Source organism: Dermacentor silvarum, chromosome 8 (assembly GCF_013339745.2).
Source record: "Dermacentor silvarum isolate Dsil-2018 chromosome 8, BIME_Dsil_1.4, whole genome shotgun sequence".
Taxonomy (NCBI): domain Eukaryota; kingdom Metazoa; phylum Arthropoda; class Arachnida; order Ixodida; family Ixodidae; genus Dermacentor; species Dermacentor silvarum.
The window spans coordinates 176,556,037-176,579,772 of record NC_051161.1 but is presented as its reverse complement, the minus strand read 5'-3'; the positions used below and the strand labels follow the sequence as shown (position 1 = coordinate 176,579,772).

The 23,736-nt window shown below is 49.4% G+C and overlaps 1 protein-coding gene across 2 annotated transcripts in view; it reads left to right on the top strand.

The window, feature by feature from the left end:
• Nucleotides 1-2,587: 2,587 nt before the first annotated feature.
• Nucleotides 2,588-23,736, top strand: part of LOC119461867 (transcription factor E3) — a 278,465-nt gene continuing 257,316 nt past the window's right edge. For both annotated transcript variants that reach the window (XR_007468462.1, XM_037723240.2), the window contains exon 1: nt 2,588-3,504. Coding sequence is in view for 1 of the 2 variants with exons in the window: in XM_037723240.2 (XP_037579168.1) it covers nt 3,356-3,504 (149 nt within the window). In the remaining variant the exon portion in view is untranslated. The remainder of the gene's footprint in view (nt 3,505-23,736) is intronic.

Sequence of the window (23,736 nt, the reverse complement as noted above, 5' to 3'; positions counted from 1 at the left end):
GACGGGCGATGTCTGCTCCAGGACGATGTAGGGCCCGATGAAACGCGGCTGGAACTTGTCGCACAAACCAGGCGTGCGAAGGGGCGTCAAAAGAAGTATTTCGTCACCAGGTCGGAAGGACACAACGCGATGGAGGGTGTCATAAATGATCTTCCGGTCGTGTTGCCTGGCCGCCGTGTTGACGCGAGCACGCTGGCGACACTGGGCGAGTCGTGAAAGGAATTCTTCGCTAGACGATGCAGATGGATTGACAGGAGCATCGAAGAAAGAAACGTCTAGAAGGGAAGTAGGCGACCGTCCGTAAACTAAGTAAAATGGCGAGTAGCCGGTGGTACGCTGAACGGCCGTGTTGTAGGCGAAAGTGACGAACGGTAGAAGCTTGTCCCAATTCTTGTGATGAGGCTGAATATATACGGCGATCATGTCGGCAAGCGTGCGATGAAATCGCTCTGTCAAGCCGTTAGTCTGTGGATGGTAACTCGACGCTGTTTTGTGGGTGGTACCAGAGGCGCGCAGGACTTCGTTTAAAAGTTGCGAGAGAAAGACCTTTCCACGGTCGCTGAGCAGTACTCGAGGAGCACCATGGCGCAGAATTATAGCTTGAAGGACGAAGTCGGCAACCTCCGAAGCTGAGCCAGTGATCACTGATGTTGTCTCAGCGTAGCGCGTCAGGTGGTCGATGGCGGTCACTATCCACCGATTTCCAGCTGCAGTAACAGGAAGGGGCCCGTAAAGGTCGATACCAACAACCTCAAATGGTGCGTCAGGACACGGAATAGGCAGTAATTCGCCGGCAGGAGCAGAGGTTGGGAGTTTGCGACGCTGACACGGAGAACAGGAACCGACGTATCTCGCCACACTAGTAGAAAGGCCAGGCCAATAGTAACGGCTTCGAATGCGATCGTAGGTTTTGTGGAAACCGAGATGGCCAGCAGTCATGTCATCGTGGAATGCTCTGAGGACATGGGCTCGAAGAGAGCGTGGTAGAACGGGCACCCAGCGTTGACCGTCAAGGTGGTAAATGCGCCGATACAGCACGTGATTGTTCAGCTTGAATTGTGCGAGTTGGCGTCGAAGCCGCGCGTTAGGTGGGCGAGAAGCGCCAGAGAGGTGGTCTATCATACGCCGACAATATGGGTCAGCCCTTTGGCGAAATGCAAATGTTTGATCGTCGTCCGGAGAAAGGCGGTCTATGGTGGCTAGAGAGGAAACCGGCGCAGAAGTGACATCCGAAGAGCTGCTTTGCGACGCAGTTGCCGAGGTGTCAAGTGGGTGCGCAGGAAGCGGGCAACGAGAAAGAGCGTCAGCATCTTGGTGTTTTTTGCCTGATTTATGAATAATGTCAAAGTCATATTCTTGCAGGCGGAGAACCCAGCGACCCAGCCGTCCAGTCAAGTTCTTGAGGGTGGAGAGCCAGCATAATGCGTGGTGGTCCGTAACAATTGTAAAATGACGCCCGTGCAAATAGGGACGAAACTTCTGTACGGACCAAACAATCGCCAAGCACTCCTGCTCAGTTATTGTATAGTTCTTCTCGGCATCGGTGAGTACGCGGCTGGCGTATGCAACGACTCTCCCGTGCGAAGAGTTGTTGCTTTGCAGAAGAATATGGCACCGATGCCGTGGCCGCTAGCGTCTGTGTGCAAGAGAGTCGGTGCAGTCTCATCAAAATGGCAAAGCACAGGTTCAGACGTGAGGGCGCCCTTCAACATGCCAAAGGCTGCTTCACAATCTTGAGACCAGTGAAAGGGTACACCGGAAGCAAGTAGTTTGTGTAGTGGCGCAGCGATGGAGGCAAAGTTCCGTATAAAGCGACGGAAATAAGAAGCGAGGCCAAGGAAGCTTCGCAAGTCTTTAGGCTTTTCTGGGCGAGGGAAGCGAAGGACCGCAGCAATCTTGTCAGGGTCAGGACGTATGCCCTCCTTGCTCACGACATGCCCCAGGACCTTAATAGATCTGCTGGCGAAATGGCATTTCTTCGTGTTGAGCTGAAGACCAGCGTCGGCAAGGCACGTCAGAACTTCATCTAAGCGTTGCAGGTGCTGAGGAAATGTGGATGAAAAGACGACAATGTCATCCAGGTAGCAGAGGCAAGTTTTCCATTTCAGGCCACGCAGCACGGTATCAATCATGCGTTCAAAAGTCGCAGGTGCATTGCATAGCCCGAAAGGCATGACGTTGAATTCGTAAAGTCCATCAGGGGTCGCAAACGCTGTTTTTTCTTTATCGTCTTCGTGCATGGGAATTTGCCAATAGCCAGAACGCAGATCGAGGCTCGAAAAGTATTCTGCATATAAGTCTATGTACCCTTTGATTTAATTGCCTCGAAATAGATTCGCCATTCATTGCGCCACGCAGTTAATAAACCTGGTTTATTTCACTCTAATATTGTTTTCTTCGATCATTGTCCCTGATCAATATCCACCAACAAGGAGCACGCGTAAAATGACACGATATCAGTAATAAAATGTTCTTACGTAGCTTCATGTTGCAGGGATACCAGTTACTTTTAGAAGACGGTGGTAAAAACAGCAGTTCACTTGGCTAAAACTACATTTGGTACCGGCCGTCAAGAATCATGGCGCACCAAAGCAACTAAAACATTTAAAAAAATGTACTACACAGACGTTCTGCGAGAAAAACTGGGCGTCCGCCAGTGTCCGCGTAGCGAACGCGCGCTCGCTAGCAGACGACGCACTTGACAACGACAGCAAAATTGAAGACGTCGCGTTCTATAATCCATGCCTCAAATATTTATGTTCGGCAAAATGGTGTAAACATAATTTTGCAGTTGAAATAAAGCACTATTTTAAGAGCGTACTATGCGTAATCGGCCTCGGCGCCCGCAGCGAAAGTACGTTGAATATGCGGCGGAGCGCGTCTCCGCCCTAATCCAGTTCGCTCGCAGCGCCCTCGCACAATTTTTCCACACGCGGCGCCTCAGCGGGAGAGCGCCGTTCGGCCCACTGGACCATTGTCTAGTACACTCTAGGTAAAAAATAGTTTTTTTCCTTCCTCCATGCACTATAGTAATGCTACGAGTCGCAAGTATACGCCACCAGGTGGCAAGCGCGGCGTTTTACAGGTTTTTTGCGACTTGCGTCAGCGCGCCATCCACCTAATGGGCGTTCTTTTCTTGATTTAAGGTGGTTCCGTGGTATTGTGCAGTCGTACTAGACACTAGACATTTCAGGACGCACGTAGTACGTCGAGGCAAGTCGAGGCAACGTTGGTCGAGGTCCCCCTACGAACGTCGCAACAGGCGGGCAGCAGTGATTAGATTGAACGGCTTCGAGTGGGTCTCAGCCTGTGCGCCGATCACTTCTTGGATGGTGCCGTGTTGACGACGTCGCTCATGTCCCAGCTTTCCAAGGAGTCGGGTGTCGACCTGAATTTCGACGAAATAATGGCCTCGTCGTTGACACTGCAGGACACCACGCCGTACAGTTTCTACGAGGTGAAGGATCGCACCGTCGTGCCGTCGTTGCCTCCACAGTGCGCGAGGTAAGCGCGATAAGCCTAACGCGCGCGTGCGTGTGCTCGTATTGCAAGCGTGCCCGTCAATTCGCGGGCCCAAGTGGCGCGCTGCCCGGAGACAGCTTGTGCGTGTCACGCTGCGCATGATGCGCCGGGGGCAGGGAGAAAACCCCGCGACGTCGTCGGCTGCGCGTTGCGTAAGCTGCTGCGCGCCGTCGGGTTTGTTTACGATCGAACACACACAGCTGACCGCAGTGGCGCTCCATGAAATGAGTCATCGTGCTTGGTGCAAAACGATAGGGCGAGGTTCGCATTTTTTAGACGCTGTAGAAGGCAACCCAAGTCGTTAGGAGACCGAGCGGCAGAAGCCACGTTGTCGTTTGTTGACAGCGCGCTTGCCGTTTTTCGAGGGTTGAAGCGAAAGTGACCTTTAATCGAGGATCTTGCTTTCCGTGATTAAGATCGCAAGCTGGCGCCGTCGGCTTGATTAATTGTGAAGCGCCGAAAGCTTCAGGTTATTCCAAATCAATAGCGTGTTCATTTTGGCTGGTCGGTACATCTTGTCACACGGCAGATTCCGTGAACAGCGCCCAGGACGAAGGCACAGAACAGGTTCAAATTAAAAGCCGTCGCGTTGATCACGAACGGGGCGCAATGTCCAAGTGAACAATTAATTCGTTCCATTTTGTTTGCGACAACCCGCTGCAAATCGGCATTTTAACTTCAACTCTCTGCAAACAAATCAACCGCAACTTCATTGCGCTGCTGTACTTCTCGTTCAAGAACTTTGCATACTTTTTTTTTTAACGTAGTCGCATGACGAGGGTTCATTTACCAGTTGTTTACCAGTTACTATGTAGAGACATACTAAAGATGTGTATGCTGTTGGTGGAACCGTCAGCGGCTACTCAAATACCCAAGGACGGTAAAGCATCACACGTGGAAGATTGGGTTCGACTCCCACATGGTTGTGTTTTCGTCCAATTCTTTATTACATTTCAATTGAAAATAGCGGGGGATTTTTGCTGGGGGGGGGGGGGGGGGGTTTCTTTGTCTGCTTCATGTGATTGTAACCAACACAAAAATTCGACCACCTCGGTCCCGATTATTATACATAAACTTGTTCTATGATACCAGGAACTATTCCAGACATACCTGTTAAGTTTTGCAGTGTTGTTAATGGGTAATTTTACCAGATAGTGCTTGAAAGCTTAACATGGTACTTTGTAGCTCAAAAGCTCGAAATAAAAGATAACAGCGAGAGGAAAGGAAGGACGAGCGCTACACTCGCAACTGTTTATTCCGGAACAGGGCATCCTATACATGTGCAAATGCATAAAAACACTCAAAGGCGACCAGACAGCCGAAGACATCACTTTTAAATGCTTAGCAATCTCAATTCTTGTATGTAGGGTTTGTGAGGTGTACCCAACCAATTTTATGTAAATGTTAACAGTGCTGTTGTAAGCATGCTCAAATGCTTGACTCAGCTCAGCATGTTTGAGTTGCTCATGGGTTGACAAATTTTTCCTATTGCAAGTGGATTCAAGTTTGTAAAATTCTTTGGTCACTTAATGCAGTTTTTGGGCAGGTTGGCATTCCATTCAGATAATTGTAGCTTTGTATATGTCACGGTCCGGGGCGAAAGGGGGTGCCAAGGGACCCGCGTCCCACATACGACGCGCAGCGTGGTGGTGATGACTGATCGCCGAGCAGCTGTGCTCGCGATGTTTATTCCATGCGGTGAACCAATGTTGCCCACCGAGCTTCGGCGGGCCACTGAGCCTAGCGGGCCAACTAAAAATATGGCTGGGGTTACGTCACACGATCGTCGCACCCCCTTACCCCCAGTTTGTTTGTCCACGCAAACAACACAAACAAAAAGTGTTTACCAGGCGAGTAACGGTCCGGCGGCCTTCGCTGTAGAGTACTCCGCCTGGGCACAGGTGTTGACGATCCGGGTGTGGCAACGTCGGGTGCTCCCTGAGCCAGTTGAGCTCCGTCCGGAGGGTCAGCAGTGACCGACCTTGATAATGGCGCCGAACTTGGTAGTGGCTCAACGGGTGCCGCACAACTGGCGACGCTTGCCGCCCCTGGTGCTTCGCTGGCAGCAACCGGTGTTGCCGTTGGCCCCCCTGCGGGCTGGCCTTCTGAAGTGGCGCGCCGAAGGTTGCAGGCTGGGTCATGAGGCGAGGCCGAACATGGTCGGCGTGCCAGTGCCACGTGTTCCTGTCCGGCATGTGGACGAGCAGCGATGAGGCCCTGGCAGGAGATAGCACCTCTCCGGCGGTCCAGGGTGGACCAGGACGGAAATTCCTGGTGAAGACCGGAGCTCCCGGCTCCGGCAAAGGCCCGGGACGGCACCCTCTGTCAGCAGCCAGCTTCTGCTTCAACTGTTTCAGGAGCGCTGTGGACCGGAGGTCCGGATGCAGGACGTCCAAGGGTGTCTTTACCATCCGACCCAGCAGGAGCTCACAGGGGGCACGGCCAGTGACGTCGTGGAGCGTGGTCTGGTACTGAAACAGTGCCCGGGCAACCTGCGTCCGGAAATCTCCAGCCTTACACTTTTTCAGTTTGTCCTTGATTGTCTGTACCACCCGCTCGGCTGCATCGTTTGAAGCAGGGTGGTACGGCGGAACTATCATCCGGCGAATTCCGTTCTTTGTCAGCCAGGCCAGGTACTCTGTGCTGGCGAAAGCGGGGCCATTGTCGGACACGATGACGTCCAGCAACCCCTAGGTGGCGAATACCTGTCGCAGCGCCGCAATGGTCGCGCCTGCTGAAGGAGTGTTGACAGGTAGGACCTCCACCCACTTCGAAAAGACGTCCACCACTACCAGGAAGTAGTGGCCCTTGAAGGGACCCCCAAAATCCACATGTAAGCGGGACCAGGGTCTCTGTGGGAACGGCCAGGGGGTGATCTCCACATGACGCAAGGCCCGCTGGTGCTCCTGGCAGACCTGGCAGCTCTGCACCATGTGAGTGATGTCCTGGTCCAGGCCAGGCCACCAAATGTGGGACCGGGCCACCATCTTGATCTTTTCTACACCAGGATGACCCGCGTGCAGCAACTGCAGGACCCTGGACCGGAGACTTTGTGGGATCACCACCCTGGAACCCCACAGTAGGCAGCCCTGCTGCAGGCTGAGCTCGGCAGCCTTGTGGCTGTAAGCCTGGTGCACCAACTCCTCCCCTCGGGACACCGCCTTGACCACCTAGGACAGGACTGGATCCCGGCTGGTCGCCAGCGACACCGCAGATCTGGAGAGTACCTCCGGGTACGTGTGCTCCAGCATGAACAGTTCAGCAGGCTCTGGAGCAGCAGCTGGCACCTCCGGCAGGGGCAGGTGGCTAAGGGCATCAGCAGGTCCCAGGTCCTTTCCCGGATGGTAGACCAGCCGATAGTTGTAGGCAGCAAGCCTCAAGGCCCAGCGTACCACTCGAGGCGATGCCTGCATTGGAACCGCCTTGTCCGGCCCCAGCAGACCCAGCAGCGGCTTGTGGTCCGTGATCGCCTCAAATTTTCTGCCAAACAGGTACTGGTGAAAGCGCTCGACCCCGAACATGAGGGCCAGGCCTTCCTTATCCAGCTGGCTGTAACGTTGCTCTGCAGCAAGAAGCCGACGGGAAGCAAACGAAACAGGGCGTTCCTGGCCATCCTTGTCCCGGTGCACCAGGACGGCTCCTACCCCGTAGGGCGACGCATCTACTGTTATGACGACTGGCTTGTCCAGATCGAAGTGCACCAGCACTGGAGCCTTGGTGATTAGCTCCTTGCTGCGCTGGAATGCCACTTCCTGCTTCTTCTACGATGTGGTCCTGCATGTTAATAGTCCAATCATTTCGTAGCGCATCCTCTCTCTAGAGGATGCTGCTGTGATAGTAGTTCAGCATATATAGCACATGCCTCCAGGCCCTTGCACTTCAAGGGCTCTGCTAAGGCAGAAGTGCTTTTTGAGAACTTTCGCCTCTGACATATTTTAGTATACCATCATTCTTTCACAATGCATCTCTCGTGTCGATAGCACACTTCATTACTTATTGCCATATTCTTATTACCTATAGATTTTACACACTTTACAGTGACTATTTTAGGCCCCTTTACAGCCATGCCACATCTGTTTTATTCACACCTTATGATTCACTATTCATACCACTGACAAGCCATTATCATCGCCTTGGCGCTCTTTGGCCACATCTGGCCCTTGCGCCAATAAACTCTAACAATCATCATCATCATCATCCGGCTCCTTCTTCCAGGTCCATTGCTGACCATCTTGAAGTAGAAGATGTAAGGGCTGTAGATGCGCCGACAGGTTCGGTAGGAAACTCCTGTAGAAGTTGATGAGGCCGAGGTAGCTCTGAAGCTCCTTCTTGTTGTGGGGCTTTGGCGCCTTGAGCACAGCATCAACTTTGCGGGGGGCTGGGGACAGGCCAGCCTGGGAAATGACGTGTCCCAGGTACTCAATGCTGGGGGCCAGGAAAACGCACTTTTCCAGCTTGAGCTTGAGACCGGCGTCCTGCAATCGTGCCAGGCATTGTGCAGGTTCTGCAGGTGGTCCCCGTCATCGGTGCCAGTAACCAGGATGTCGTCCAAGTACACCGCCACGTGTCTCATGCCCCTGAAGAGGTTGTCCATCTCCCTCTGAAAGATGGCCGGGGCTGAGGCCACGCCAAACGGTAAGCGCGTGTACTGGAAGAGCCCCAAAGTTGTCGATATCGTGACGTACTTCCGGGAGGCATCCTGGAGCACCAGCTGCTGGTAAGCGTCTCTGAGGTCGAGTTTTGTGAACTTCTGTCCCCCGGACAACGCTGACCAGAGATCGTCAATCCAGGGCAGTGGATACTTCTCGACGGTAGCGACAGGGTTGATGGTAACCTTGAAATCCCTGCAGATCCTGACACTGCCATCTCGCTTGAGGACTGAAACTATGGGAGCGGCCCACTCAGAGGTCTTGACGGGCACCAAGATGCCCTCTCGCTGTAACCGTTGCAGCTCCTGGGTGACCCCGTCCTTCAGGGCGAACGGCAGTGGGCAAGGCTTGAAAAAACGAGGTCGGGCTCCCTCAGGAACGTAAATGCTAGCCGTCGTGCCAGCAAATGAGCCCACCCCCGGTTGGAACAGGGACTTGAAATCGGTCAGGAGGCTTGGGACATCTTTGATCACATGTAAGACGGCCTCTTCGTACTCCGGCAACCGAACGCCCAGTGCGTGAATCCAATTTCGGCCTAGCAGCGTCGGCGACGACCCCTTGGTTAAATAAAGGGGAAGGGTTGCCTCCCTGTCACCAAAGCGAACGCTGACCTAGGCCTGCCCCTGGACCTGGGAGAGCTGTCCGGAGTAGCTGCGCAGCATCATGCCCGAAGCCTCGACGGACACGTCGGGGAAAGTACGCTTGAACAGTTTCCTATCCATGACCGACACGCTGGCCCCTGTGTCCAGCTCCATGGAAATGGGGTGCCCGCAGACTTCAACGGTCAGCAGATACGGTGGCACAGATCCCATCTGGTTTTCTGCCGACCTCGACTGCACTTCCCTTCTCTTGGTATCCATTCTGTAACCCTAGTGGTCCACCGGTTATTCATCCTACGCCCCGTTTGTTCTCTGATCCACACCGCCTGTCTCTTAACGTTAGTCCCAAGATTTTTCGTTCCATCGCTCTTTGTGCGGTCCTTGTTCTCGAGCTTCTTTGTTAAAGGTTAACATAGGAACCTTTAGCTGCCTGCAAACTTGCTGATACACACCCCCGGCAAGTGCTCACCTCTGTAAGCTGTAGTGCACAGTTGCACCAGAAACACTTGTCTGCAGTGTACCGAGAAAATGCATCACGCATAGCGGGATATATTTATGGATTTACATAGATGACGTGAGCCATTTAATCGGCTCTAGAAGGCCTCCGAGATGGCAGCATCACACTTTTGCAGTAGTGCCATAATTGCGAAGGCAATGTTTATAATAAAGCATAATGTGCTCTTCATCAGACAAGCAGAACACTGTGCTGCTCGTGTCCCCAAATGTGTGATAAATTTTGACTGCAAATGCACCTGTCTCTCGAAACATTGATATGAAGGTCACTGCAAGCAACCGATGATATGTGGACACGATTGGTGTCAAAGGATATTGTAAGCTTATCTGTTGTCTCACTGATCCGGTTGAGTCAAGAGTGCATCAAGTGCGTAAAGTTTAGCTATTAATGTGATCATTTGATGCACTTTTCGGTGTCGTGCCAACGTGGGCCATGCCTCTGGACGACCCATTTCTCGGCACTTGCGGGCAGGCCACAGGCGGTGCCGCTAGATGGCGGTTCGGGGGAATACCGCAGCAAATACTTTCAAGACAACTCGGCACCTCCTAATAGAATGCGCAGCACTTGGCTTGGAAGTGGACGGAAGCATCAACCGGTCAGCAGTTGAAATGTATGGAGATTAATACGGCTGGATCTGGTTGCAGGCACAAGGTAGACAACTTTTGGGGATGTGTACAAAAATGCTAGAATCAAAAGCATGCCCGATTAACTCGAGCAGGTCGGCAGCCTGTTTCAAAGGGGATAAATCATCAAAATGGGGCGAAGGAGGAGTCTCGCTGCAGTGTTTCAGCTCTAGCATTACGTTGTGTTCAGTGCTAAACGCACCATTGTGAAATGGCTTCTGCTCAGTTTTTTTTCTTTTGAGCAGTTACAATAAGCATTACCTGTTGCTAAATCACTTACCTTAAAATTTGGCACCATTAGGCTTGCCAACATTTGGAACTTTGCCTGCATACAGCACTATTGAGCACATGTTAAGGGATTTTTTGCACGAGCACTAATTCATCTACTCACATTTTTTTTATGGGCACATTGGCAATAGTGGTTCCGCTTTTCTCGCTAAAATTTATCTTGGAGGCATTTATAGTCCCTTCGGGGTGAATTCCGCGCCATTCTTAAAGCACACTCGTACCTGCCAACTCTCCCAAATTTAAGAATTTTGGCTAATTCTGTGATTTTACGAATGTTGCAATAACTTTTCCGAAAAGTAAATTTTTTTCGTAAAAATATATTAAAGCTTTTAAAAAACATGGGGACGAATGCGTGAAAAAAATTTTTGTGATGGTACCCATGTTGTCCTCTTGTGCAAGTGCAAGGCATTATGCAAACCAGTGAGAACTTGCTGCAACAAGTTTTTCTTCAGAAACTTTCTTAAGTACGCGAAAGTGGCAATGACAAAATTGCTGAGAAAGTCGCTGTGATCTAAAGAAAATCTGTTACTTGTCAGTATACTATTCTGTTATTACATTTGCTGCTGCATGTGTGCCGCATCTAAAAGTAAATGATTGTTAATAAAATGCGTATGTACCTCACAAAGGTGTGTGCTCAGGGCAGACTAAAGAAAAAGCAAACTAAAAAAAAGAAAACTTCTGGCCAGCCAAGTTGTTTTGTCCACTCTTCATCATTTCTACATTTCAGTTAAGGACAAATAATTTCCCTATGCTTGGCTTCATCATATGATTGCTGAAATAAGAAATTCATGACTGGTCTGTCTGGCCTGCATTTTGGCTAGCATTCCATTCATTGGGTTACTCCAGGTTCAGTTCTGCTCTAGGCGGCATACTTTCACCGAGCTTTGCAATGACATTTGTGCAACACATTCCATTATCGTAATATAAGGGAAGCCACCTCTTGAGGCTATCATATCTCTATTGTTGAATGCCTCCCAATCTATCCGATAAACTGTCCTTTTTTTACTTTTTTCTTTTTTTCTAGGAAATGTTGCCAAGGAAAATACAATTGAGGTTAACTTGCCACCGTGTGCAAAATCACATACTACTTGGCCCTGTTCTTATCTTAGTGGTGTGAGGCAGTTTTTACTTGGGAATGTTGTAGGGATAAAGGGGGGTGGCTAACGGCGCTATGCTGCAGTTGGCGCAAGCCTCCACATGTCAGAACACGTGTTTCCTTTTATCACCCATTCTGGGCGTGAAAGCAGGGTGTCAGTAAGTTTCTTAACAAGTATTTGTGGCATTTCAAAGCAGGATTAATGACCTAACACAGACATTGCTGAGGAGGAAAATTAGCACAACAAAAAGACAACGCACACAGAGAAAGAAGACAGTCTATGTGCATTGTACTTTTGTTGCACTAATTTCCCTTATCAGAAATGTAAGATCAACTAGCCCAATAATTCTCAAATACATGCAGTTGGGATAGATGCAACTTTTCCCTCAAACACACAAAAGGAAGTACACGAGATGAGCAGACATTACAGTAAAATCGGAGCGTTTACTTCGAGCAGCACCTGCTCAACCCACACACATCAAATAAAGCCAAGCAAAAGCACGTGTAAGTATGGAGGAGGGGTATCAAAGAGAGGAAAGGCAACTTTCTTCTGGTGGGAGCATACACAGGTTTACTGGCCACTTTCCTGCTTTAACAGACAACAGATAGGACCATCGATAACATTCTAGAAACTTATGATACATGCAGGTGCTTTGCCGAGTTTAACGTTTGATAGTTGGTGAAAAAAGCGGTCACTGAGAAACATAAATAAGTACACGTGTCATTGCCCCCCCCCTTTAAAAAGCATTGTCCCGATGCTGCAAACAAACACAGAAGTGAAAAACAAGCACAAGCAGTAACGAATAAAAACAAAACAAGAAACCAACAGAGAAACAAAGTCCTGAAGTTCGTCAGCGGGTGTAGGAAGGTTTAAGACGCACCACATGGATGACTTCAGGTCATTAAATGCAGCGAGAGGTTGGCCGTCCTCTGCGTCTTGAGTGCTGGGAGGCAGAATTTGAAAGGAAAAAACACTTCCCTCCAGATCCCTCTTCATCCAGCAATGTTTCTCGGTAAGGAGCTGTTATTCAACACAAAATCAGTTTTAGATTTTTTTAATGAAAGCCGCCTGATATCAGCCCAAAGAATTCGTAGCGCGACCTGTCTCGAGAGGCTGCTATTGCGATGGTAGCGTTTTGTACAGTACACGTCTCCAGGCCCTGACTTTCGAATGGCCCTGATGAGACAGTAGTGGTACTGACAGCGACACATTTTAGTATACCCCCTCCTCTTTTATTTTCGTCCGTGTCATTGTACTCCCTATGTATCATTGCCATAATTTTATTTAGGTGTGTATTTTACGCACTTTACAGCAGATGTTTTTAGGCCACCATACAGCCTTTGTCATTGACCACATCGTCGACTACATTGTATGATTTTTTTGGTGCTCTTTAGCCTTCTCTGGCTCTTGCGCCATAAAACCCCATTAATCATTGTCATCTGTTATCCACTTAACATATGTCGACGAATCGCAAGTGGCTTGTCGAGCTTCAAATCTATCAACCTGCGAAAAACAACTACAAGTAACAATAAATTATCTCACGCAATGAGCCGAGAAAAATGGTTTCTGCTTCTCCGCCCAAAAAACTGTTACAGTACTGTTTTCCCAGAAGTGAGGTTCTGAAATTGGATGATGCAACAATGCCAGTCAAACAAGACTACAAATCTTTAGGAGAAACATTTGACACAAAACTGAACTTTCTGGCACACATTAACACAAAAAAAATTAAGGCAAATGAATCACTAAATATTCTCAAAGTGTTAACGCAGAAGCACTGGGGATCCGCCCGAACATGCCTACACCGTATATACTGGTCCCTAGCATTCTCGACCATGGTAGTGTAGTTTATGGCGCAGCTAGGCAATCTAAATGACTTGATCCAATTCATGATCTCAGCCTACAACTGGCTAGTAGTGCCCACAGAACATTGTCTGTCTAAAGTTTATACATTGACTGCAATGAACCTTCCTTACAGCACCGCAGAGCACTCCTTCCTATGTACTGAGAATTTGATCATCAGCAAAACATATTTGCTACAACTTTGTAACATAATGTAGCGCAACCACTCAGGGTTACACTACACAAGTAAACCGAACATGATTTGGCCACTTGTCATACAACACAAGGAAGACTAAGATTTATGATATTCCCCATGAGGTCCTGCAGGTTGCTATAAGGCCACAAGGACTGGCCCCATGGTCCGATTTTACACAGCTATCTCATTGGACACTAAAACATCTGAAGAAACACGACAGCCTGCAAGAACACATAATGCAAGAGTTCCGTGCTATTCAAGAAAAATGTAAAAATCACAGAATTTTACGCAGATGGTTCTAAAACACAAGAGTACATGGGTGTCAGTAACATAAAAAATGGGAAATTAATATTCAGGTAACTAATTTCATTTTAGTCTTTATCGCCGAAATTTATGTGGTATGGATGGCAATAAAGAAAATTATCACCAACAAGCAGGATGATAAAGGAAGAAGACGACGAGAGCGGTTGTGCCCTGAATCGGCTCCGTCTCTTTTATGAATGATTCTGCAGGCAATTTTGGCAGGACCATGGTTTCAAGCACATCATTGGATTCGTGAAGTTACCGTGAATCGGTGGATACCTTTGGACAAGGTGGCCAGCTTTTTTTGAACTTTTATCGCCTTCTTGTGTGCATGGAATGTGGGAGCTCCGCTGGGCCTAACGCCACGTAGGCCTAGTGAGCCCGCCAAGTCGGCATGGCTGATGCACGTATGGACGACGACGTCTCCTTGGAGACGGAAGGTGGTGAGGAAGGAATGGGTTGGCAGGTGGTCACCGACTGAAGATCGCGATCTGCGGGAAAGACCTGGGGAGCTGGTGGAACCGCCCATTTGACCCAAGAGTTACAAGGAAAAGACATCGCCAACAAAGGTGCCGACGGGGCCGACAAGCTCAAGCGCCGGATTGTCAAGGATGCCGCAACTGCCAGAGTAGCACAGGAAAATCATCGTTAGGCCTCGGGGAGGCCTCAACCTGAACAAGGTCAGCACTACAGCTATTGGAGAAGTGATCGTCGAGGCGGCCGGACTTACAGAAGACCAAGCGAAGGGAGACATCGTCTGCCCCAACTTCACACAGAACATCGTAGTCGTTAGTACACCAGACTTCGATCATACCGAAAGATACAGAAGAAAGGCCTTCATACAGCCTCTTTGATCATGCCTCTTCATACAGAAGAAAGGAATCTGTATAGGGGCTAGCGTCGCACCAGTCCTATGCCAGATATTTTTAGCGAAGTTTGACAACATACTTCAAGGCTCTCTTCTTGATAAACGTGTGTGCCAAGTTTTCAGATATGTTGACGATTTCTTGATTATTTTAAATCTTTCACCGAATGACTCCTTGCCTGTCATAGTAGACCAGGTCTTAACGGTTTTTAAGGCTTGTTCAAGTGCACTTTGCTTTGCACATGAACTGCCTACTAACCACTCGATTAGATTTTTAGAAATTGAACCAACTTTTCTTGACGATGGCCATGTGTGCTGGTGCTTCTTGCCGAGGAGTAAAAAGGCGTTGTTACCGTACGCGTCCGCACACTCAAAAGTCATTAAGAGAGGGATTGCTATGAATTGTTTTCGAAATGCCTTGCAAAAGAGTTGCCACCACAGCATAAAATCAAGTTTTGACAACCAGTTCGACCGTTTGGTGGCCGCTGGTTTCCCAAAAGCGCTTTTGAAGGCAGTGGCAGAAACGTTGCTGCAAAAGATTGAGGCGAGAGCAAAAAAGGGCTGACCCAACGGCGGCTGAACGAAATAGACTTGAAGTGATGCCCTATGTACATAGGGTCTCCCACAACGTCAAGAAAGTTGCTGCGAGGCAGGGCGTTAACGTTGTTTTTTCTGCTCCCTGCAAACTTTCAGGCCTTTGCTCACACGTGGCGCGCGGCAGGAATAGACCCCCCGCGTGTCATGACAACGGTTACATTCCTTGTGCTACACGTGTGGTGTATGAGCTTCCGCTGATTTGTGAAAAAGTTTACATCGGTCAAACAGGCCGGTGTATTAATGAGAGGCTGCGAGAACACTACAATTCTACCGTTTGGTGGCCGCTGGTTTCCCAAAAGCGCTTTTGAAGGCAGTGGCAGAAACGTTGCTGCAAAAGATTAAGAGGCGAGAGCAAAAAAGGGCTGACCTAACGGCGGCTGAACGGAATAGACTTGAAGTGATGCCCTATGTACATAGGGTGTCCCACAACGTCAAGAAAGTTGCTGCGAGGCAGGGCGTTAACGTTGTTTTTTCTGCTCCCTGCAAACTTTCAGGCCTTTGCTCACGCGTGGCGCGCGGCAGGAATAGACCCCCCGCGTGTAATGACAACGGTTACATTCCTTGTACTACACGTGTGGTGTATGAGCTTCCACTGATTTGTGAAAAAGTTACATCGGTGAAACAGGCCGGTGTATTAATGAGAGGCTGCGAGAACGCTACAATTCTTGGAATTCCTCTGATGGAGCAAATCTGCCTCGCCATTGTCGGGAATGCGGCTGCGTCCCGCTTTTTTCCAATGTTAAAATCCTTGGTAGGGGCAAGGGCAAGACGGAGCGTGAAATTCTCGAAGCTTACCATATCAATTTGCAAGGGGATAATTGCATCAGTTCTACCTCTCTCTCACTGATGCAGAAGGAACTTAGTTTCCTATCGCACTGGCGTTAGCTACGTGGCGTTTTTCAATCACCTTTGTTCGTGTGTGGGTGTCGGCTTTTGAGCTGCGCATGCTCGCCGGGTTTTGCTGAGAGACGGGGTTCTTCAATAAAGCACAGTTGTTAGTCCAGTCGTCGTGTGTGCCACATCTCTTCTCTGTCCTTCGTCTTTTGACTGGTTTTTACTATTCAGTATGTACCAACTGACCCAGATTGCTATTCTACCGAAAGATATGTGCGACTCAAGTCTCTTACTGTCATGAAGGCGGAATATGAAGTCAGCACTTATGAAACGGCCCCCCACTCTACATGCAAGGGGGTTATTAGAAGAGTGAACCTCAATGACAGTCAGTGTTATCACGAAAAAGATCGTGCATGAATACAACCCAATGGTGTTGGCTGCACAGCGTATCAAAGCTACGAGCTGGGTTATTGTGCTCTTCGACGGATTCAAGGTGCCCAATTTCATCAAATATGGATCAACCCTAGTGAGGTGCTACCTGTACAGGACGCAATTTGACGTATGTTACGCACGTGGAAGAATTGGACACAGATGAGCCGTTTGTCCCACACCTGATGTGCAGTGCAGGGGATGCGGTGTGCAAGACCCAGGGGAGGATCATATATGCTCTCCCAAATGCAAGTTCTGCGGTGAAGATCACCCCACAGGTGACAAGGCTTGCAAGCAGCGGTATCAAATACCGTACGTAGTGAGAGTAAGAAGAGAACGCTTCAAAGAGGACTCCGAGATGGAATCGGCTCAACCGACAAAGGAGACCCCTCCGGGCGCCGGGAGGCGCTCACGCTCAAGGAGCGGTTCAAGATCAACACAGCGCTCACGCTCAAGAAGTAGTTCAAGATCAAGGCAGCGTTCAACATCCTGGGGAAGAAACCGTTCGAGGTCTCGGGAGGCGCAGGTGCGCTTCGAGGAGCAGGAGCTGAAGATCAACAAGGAGCCAGGAGCTACCTGGGCAGAGAAAGTCAAAGGTACTGTGAAAGCCACAGGTAATGGGGCAATAGCCTCGCAGATACAAAGCAATGATACCAGAGTAGAATAGCTCATCAGAGAGGTTATATCACTGAAGAAAGCAAATGCAGAACTTAAGAAGCAGATTCAGGAAATGAACAAAGGGTTAAGGGCAGAAAGCGGCAATGTGGCAGTAGCTATAAGGCGGTTAGTAGAAGTAAGAGCCAGGAGGAAGAAGGCACACCAGCGCCAAAAAAGAGAGCTGTAGTCCCAGAGGTGGAATCGATGTGCTCGGTTCTGGAGGAGATTAAGAATGCGATTAAGGACCTAAAGGACACGGTAGACAGCGTTAACCTTAAGTTGGACAAAACATGGAAGCGGAAGTTAACAGCCGAGAAAAGGCTGAAAAAATTAGAGACCCAAGGAGAGGATCAGGAATATATGCCCTCTGAAGCCGAAAGCGTTAGAACACTTCCAGGAGCTGTGGGTAGTACAGTCAAGAGAACAGTGACAGGGGGTAGCAAGTCGGGGGGTAACGGCAATAATAGTGGATAGCAGAAAGAGACTTAGTGTGTGGCAGTGGAATTGCAGAGGATTTCACCAATAAAGAGCGTCATTAGCACAGATAATCAAAACGGTTGAAAATAGGCCAAAATAATAATGCTGCAGGAAACTCTAGCGGAGGAGATAGGGCTGTCCGGCTTTAACTCGATCTGCAAAAGCAAAGACCCGGGCAGGGGAATCGCCACCCTAATTGACAAGAAAATTCCCTACATCGAGCATGATTTAGAACTAGGGGTGAACAAAATTGAATATATATTGATAGAAATGGCCCTAAATAGGTACAGAGGTAAAGCGCAAAGCTTGTTCTGCCTATTTTCTATTATTTCTATTATGAGTGCTGCCTTCCGACGATGACTCGGAAAGCTCCTCACCCCAGCGTCGGCACGTGTCGTCCGCGTTGCTGATGGAGGTACTGTCCCTATCGTCGGCATGTGTACGGCACGTGTCAGCATCGCCGGCCGCCACACTCCTGTGCTCTTCATCGTGCTTGCTCATTGCCCCCACGACCTAATTCTCGGCCTCGATTTTCTCTCTGCGCATTCTGCTCTTATTGACTGCTCTGCCAGTACCCTTCGCCTTGAGTTGCCGCTTCTCGCAGAACCTCCTGATGCACCCCAGTGCCGCTTACGCCGCACCGGCTTTATTCGCCTGCCACCAAAGTCATTAGCCTATATTGAACTGATGTCTTCCCCACCTGTTCCTGATGGCGAGTACCTCGTCACTCCTCTGCCCAACATTCCACTGCAGTATGACGTCACCGTGCCGCACAGTATTCTTACTATTACTGATAACTGCACTCGCATGCCTATCTTTAACTTTGGATTGGCAAAGCAAATTCTCCCGCAAGGTATTTGCCTTGCCAACGTTGATTGTCTCGCCGACCATCAAGTGGCAGCTTTATCAGCCGATGGTTCTTCCGAACATGGCGGGCCCCTCGCACCAGCCTCGAGCGCCGATCCCAACATAAAGAAAATGGTTGCGGCAGACCTCTCCTCTACACAGGCTGAAGACCTTTGCCAAGTGTTATCGTCGTACCGAGATATTTTCGACTTTGACGATCGCCCTTTAGGCCAGACACTCGCGGTCAAGCATCGGATTCCTACTGGCGATGCTACGCCTATTCACCGACGACCGTATCGAGTTTCTGCGTCGGAACGCCGAATAATTCAAAATGAAGTAAACAAAATGCTAGACAAAGACATCATTGAGCCTTCTTCGAGTCCCTGGGCGTCACCTGTGGTGTTGGTTAAGAAGAAGGACGGCACGTGGCGCTTCTGTGTAGACTACAGTCATTTGAACAAAATTACTAAGAAGGACGTCTACCCGCTCCCACGTATCGACGACGCCCTTGACTGCCTTCATGGTTCCAGCTATTTCTCTTCTATTGATCTTCGCTCTGGATACTGGCAGATTGCTGTTGACGATATGGACAGAGAAAAAACCGCGTTCATAACACCTGATGGCCTATACCAATTTAAAGTAATGCCGTTTGGATTATGCAATGCCCCTGCCACATTTGAGCGTATGATGGACTCCTTGCTCCAGGGTTTTAAATGGTCCACGTGTCTTTGTTACGTCGACGACGTCATCGTCTTCTCGCCAACGTTCGACACTCACCTTGAGCGTCTAACAACTATACTTGATGTATTTCGAAAGGCGAAGCTGCAACTGAACTCGTCCAAATGTCGTTTTGGCCGCCGCCAAATTACGGTTCTGGGCCATCTCGTCCACGCTTCCGGAGTACAGCCTGATCCCGACAAAACTTGTGCTGTCCGAGACTTCCCGGTTCCGAAGACAGCCGCAGACGTTCGCAGTTTTGTTGGGCTATGCTCGTACTTTCGTCGTTTTGTTCAAGATTTTGCGGCAATTGCTAGACCCCTCACTAATCTGTTGAAGAAAGGCGTACAATTTTCGTGGGGTACTTCAGAAGCCACCGCCTTCTCTCGTCTCGTCACTCTTCTCACCTCACCACCCATTCTCGCCCACTTCGACCCTGATGCACCTACAGAATTGCGTACAGATGCCAGCGGTCATGGCGTAGGTGCCGTCTTAGCCCAGCGTCAGCGTGGCCAGGATCGCGTTATTGCTTACGCAAGCCGCCTCCTATCACCATCGGAGCGCAACTATTCCATTACGGAAAGAGAATGCCTTGCTGTAGGTCTGGGCAGTTGCGAAGTTCCGGCCTTACCTTTACGGTCGTCCTTTCTGCGTAGTCACTGACCATCATGCCCTCTGCTGGCTCTCATCGCTAAAAGATCGTACAGGCCGGCTTGGTCGATGGGCTTTGAGGCTACAAGAGTTCTCATATTCCGTGGTGTACAAGTCTGGCCGCATGCACCAAGACGCTGACAGCTTGTCGCGTTACCCTGTTGACGACTCTGACTGCTCTAATATTGACAGTGCTGCTGCTTGCGTTTTCTCAGTATCCAAGCTCCTTAATTTCACCGACGAGCAACGTCGTGATGCCTACATCAGAGCACTCATCGACCGTTTTGAACACGCTCCGGTTGATGCTACTCTACGCCTCTTCGTCCTCCGCGACGGTACTCTATACCGTCGTAACCTTCATCCGGACGGCTCTGAGTTACTACTTGTAGTACCAAAACACCTCCGCTCAACCGTTCTAGAAGAGCTTCACGACGCTCCAATGGCAGGACACCTTGGCCTATCTCGAACCTATGACCGGAGTACGTCGCCGTTTTTTCTGGCCGAGCCTTGCACGTTCCGTACGGCGTTATGTCGCCGCTTGTGAGCTTTGCCAACGACGCAAGAAGCCTTCCCAGCTCCCCGCTGGTTACCTGCAGCCGCTCGACATCCCTGCCGAACCCTTCCATCATGTCGGCTTAGACCTTCTCGGCCCATTTCCGGAATCTACATCAGGAAACAAATGGGTTGCCGTTGCTGCGGACTACGCGACCCGCTACGCCATAACACGCGCTCTTCCGACCAGTTGCGCTACTGATGTTGCGGACTTCCTCCTACACGATATCATTTTGATGCATGGTGCTCCGCGTCAAATGCTCACCGACCGTGGCCGTACGTTCTTGTCCAAAGTCATTGACGACATCATGCGTGCCTGCTCAATACAGCATAAAATTACCACCTCCTACCACCCACAAACGAACGGCCTCACTGAGCGTCTGAACCGCACGCTTACAGACATGCTATCGAAGTACGTTTCAACCGACCACCGTGACTGGGACCTGGCTCTACCCTACATTACCTTTGCGTACAATTCTTCCCGTCTCGAAACTGCTGGCTTTTCCTTGTTTACCTCTTGTATGGCCGAGAACCGACGCTACCACTAGACACTGTGCTTTCGTCCACCACGGCTTCAACTAGCGATTATGCCCGTGATGCAATCGCCCGTGCTGACCATGCTCGTCAACTTGCGCGTGCTCGTCTGGAAGTGTCCCAAGACAAACAGAAGCAACGCTACGACCTCCGTCACCGTGATGTGCGTTTTGCGCCCGGCACCCTCGTGTTGCTTTGGTCACCATCGCGTAAAGTGGACCTTTGTGAAAAACTGCTCTCCTGTTACACAGGCCCATATCGCGTGCTCCGCCAAGTGACCGATGTCACATATGAAATTGTTCTAGCCACGCCCACTACGTCCTCCGCTGGGACAACCAGTGATATTGTCCACGTCGCCCGACTCAAACCCTACACCTCTCCAAGCGCCTTGGATATTTAACTGCACCGTGACGGTGCTTTCGCCGCCGGGGGGTAGTATTACGATACCATCTAGAGATGCTAAAGAGACGAGCCGCCGCGAGAAAGACGATGAAGTGTGTCTGGGCTTTTGGCTCGAGCAAGGTGTCGGCCTGGCGGCTTTGGTTCCAGTGTAAATATATTGTAAATAGCTTCTTTCGTGTGTGTCTTTCCACACGTAACAATATATAACAGTCCCAGCGAGATGAGACAGAGCTTCAAAGCAATTTTTAATAAGGCCATGGGGGTAGCCTAAAATGCGCCCCTCATAATAGGCGGGGACTTCAATGCCCCACACCAATCTAGGGGTTACCACTGGAGTACAAAGAAAGGGGAAGGAATCTGGCAATCTTGCCACGGATTTAGGCCTCTCTTTTATCACAGACCCAGCCTTTCCTACTAGGTTTGGCACTTCCACGTGTAGGGACACTACCCCGGACTTAACCTTCACTTTTAACTTACCCAGGGCAGACTGGATCATCTCTGGGGCGGATCTGGGGAGTGACCATTACATACTACACATAATGGTGGAAACGACGGGGGTGGAGTGGAGGTAAAGCATTTCACTTATATAGATTGGGATCAATTTAGAAAAATCGGAAAGGACAGAGCGGAAACAGAAGGGGCAAATCACCATATGAGTGGGTAGCTCAGCTTAGGGACGACTTGAATGCAGCAACTAAGGCTATAGAAACTGAGGAAGAGGTCACACAAATGGACAGTAGATTGGCACATTTGATTGAAGCTAAGCAATCGATTTTACAAAGATGGAAATCACACCCCTTGAACAGAAGACTTAGGAAGCGAATTGCTCGGCTCAATAGGGATATCGAGGAGCACGCCTGGTATTTGCAGAAACAACAGTGGAATGAGGTGTCTAACTCTATAGATGGAAGGATAAAACGTGGAGGCAATTGGAATCTGCTCAGGCATCTGCTCAATGAAAAAGGCACTAAATCGAGTAGACGTACGGCAGTGGCGAAGCTGGTACACCAGGAAAGTCGTACTGCAAGCGCAGAGAGCATAATGCAGCGATTGCCAGCTAAATACTTGCCTCTCAGGACAGTGGATCAAGAAGTAAGTTACCCCGATTACTTAGGGGCAGAATGCAACTTTATGGATCAGGAATTCAAGGAAAGTGAGGTACGCACGGCATTGTATGATTTAAACAGTAGGTCAGCATCGGGCCCGGATGGCATCTCTAACAGATTGCTTAAGAATTTGGACGACAACTCCATAAAATATCTGACCACATACATTAATGAATTATGGAAGAATGGGGTATATCCAGAAGAATGGAGGACGGCCTGTACTATCTTAATACCAAAGCCGGGCAAACAACTCAACTTGGATAACCTCAGGCCAATTTCGTTAACATCATGTCTAGGGAAGACAATGGAGCATGTCATATTGAACAGGTTCATGAAATATGTGGAGGACAAGAAAGGCTTCCACAGAATCAGATTATCCTACCGTATAATCTGATTGGTTTCAAACCAGGCTTGTCCACACAAGATGCCATGTTGTTAAACATAAATTGCTCTTAGCCAGTCCAAAGCACACTAGAGCTCTCTTGGGGTTAGATGTCGAAAAACCTTTTGCCAAAATTAAGCATAGAGCGATACTTGAGGTCATTTCTAAACTGGGATTGTGCAGAAAACTATATGGAAGCCTTTCTTGGCCATCGCTCAGCACACCTTAGATTCGGGGACATTAAATCAGAGAAGATGGATCTCGCTGACAGAGGGATGCCACAAAGGTCGGTCTTGTCACCTATGCTTTTCAACCTGGCGATGTCAAAAGTGGCAAAGGGATTAAAAGGGATAGAGGGCATTAACTTTACCATTTATGCAGACGATCTGACAATATGGAACGCTGAAGGAAGTATGGGACAGGCGGAAAGCAGACTTCAGGAGAGCATTTATGAGGTGGAGTCCATTGTAGAAGACAGGGGACTGAAGTGCTCTGCTGATAAGTCTGAACTCCTAGTACTCAGTAACAGGAGAAGGCGTAGAAAACCGAGCGGATATGTTCCCGAGGAAGAACGGAGGTTAGTACTAACCACGAAGGCAGGCAAAACTATTAAGCAAGTCGAATACATTAGAGTCTTAGGTTTATTCCTGGAGGCAAACGGGGCAAACAGAAAAACAATACAACACATTGCAAGCAAGACTGAGGAGGTAATAAGACTGCTAAGGAGAATCACTAACAGACACAGAGGGTTGGGAGAGGAGAGCGCCATGAGACTGGTCCACGCTTTCGCCTTGTGTCACTTCTCATATGTAGCAGGGATGCTTAGATGGACACAGACAGAGCTAAAGAAGTTGAACAGATTAATTAAAAGGTTTGTCAAAACAACAGTGGGATTGTCGGTCAGCACACCAGATGATAAATTAATGAAACTAGGGCTCTACAACACAATAGCCGAAATAATTGAAGCTCAGCAAATTGCCCAAAGAGAGAGGCTTTCCGAAACAAAGTCAGGTAGAGCAATACTCGAAAAAATAAGGTGGTACCCAAGCGAATCCAA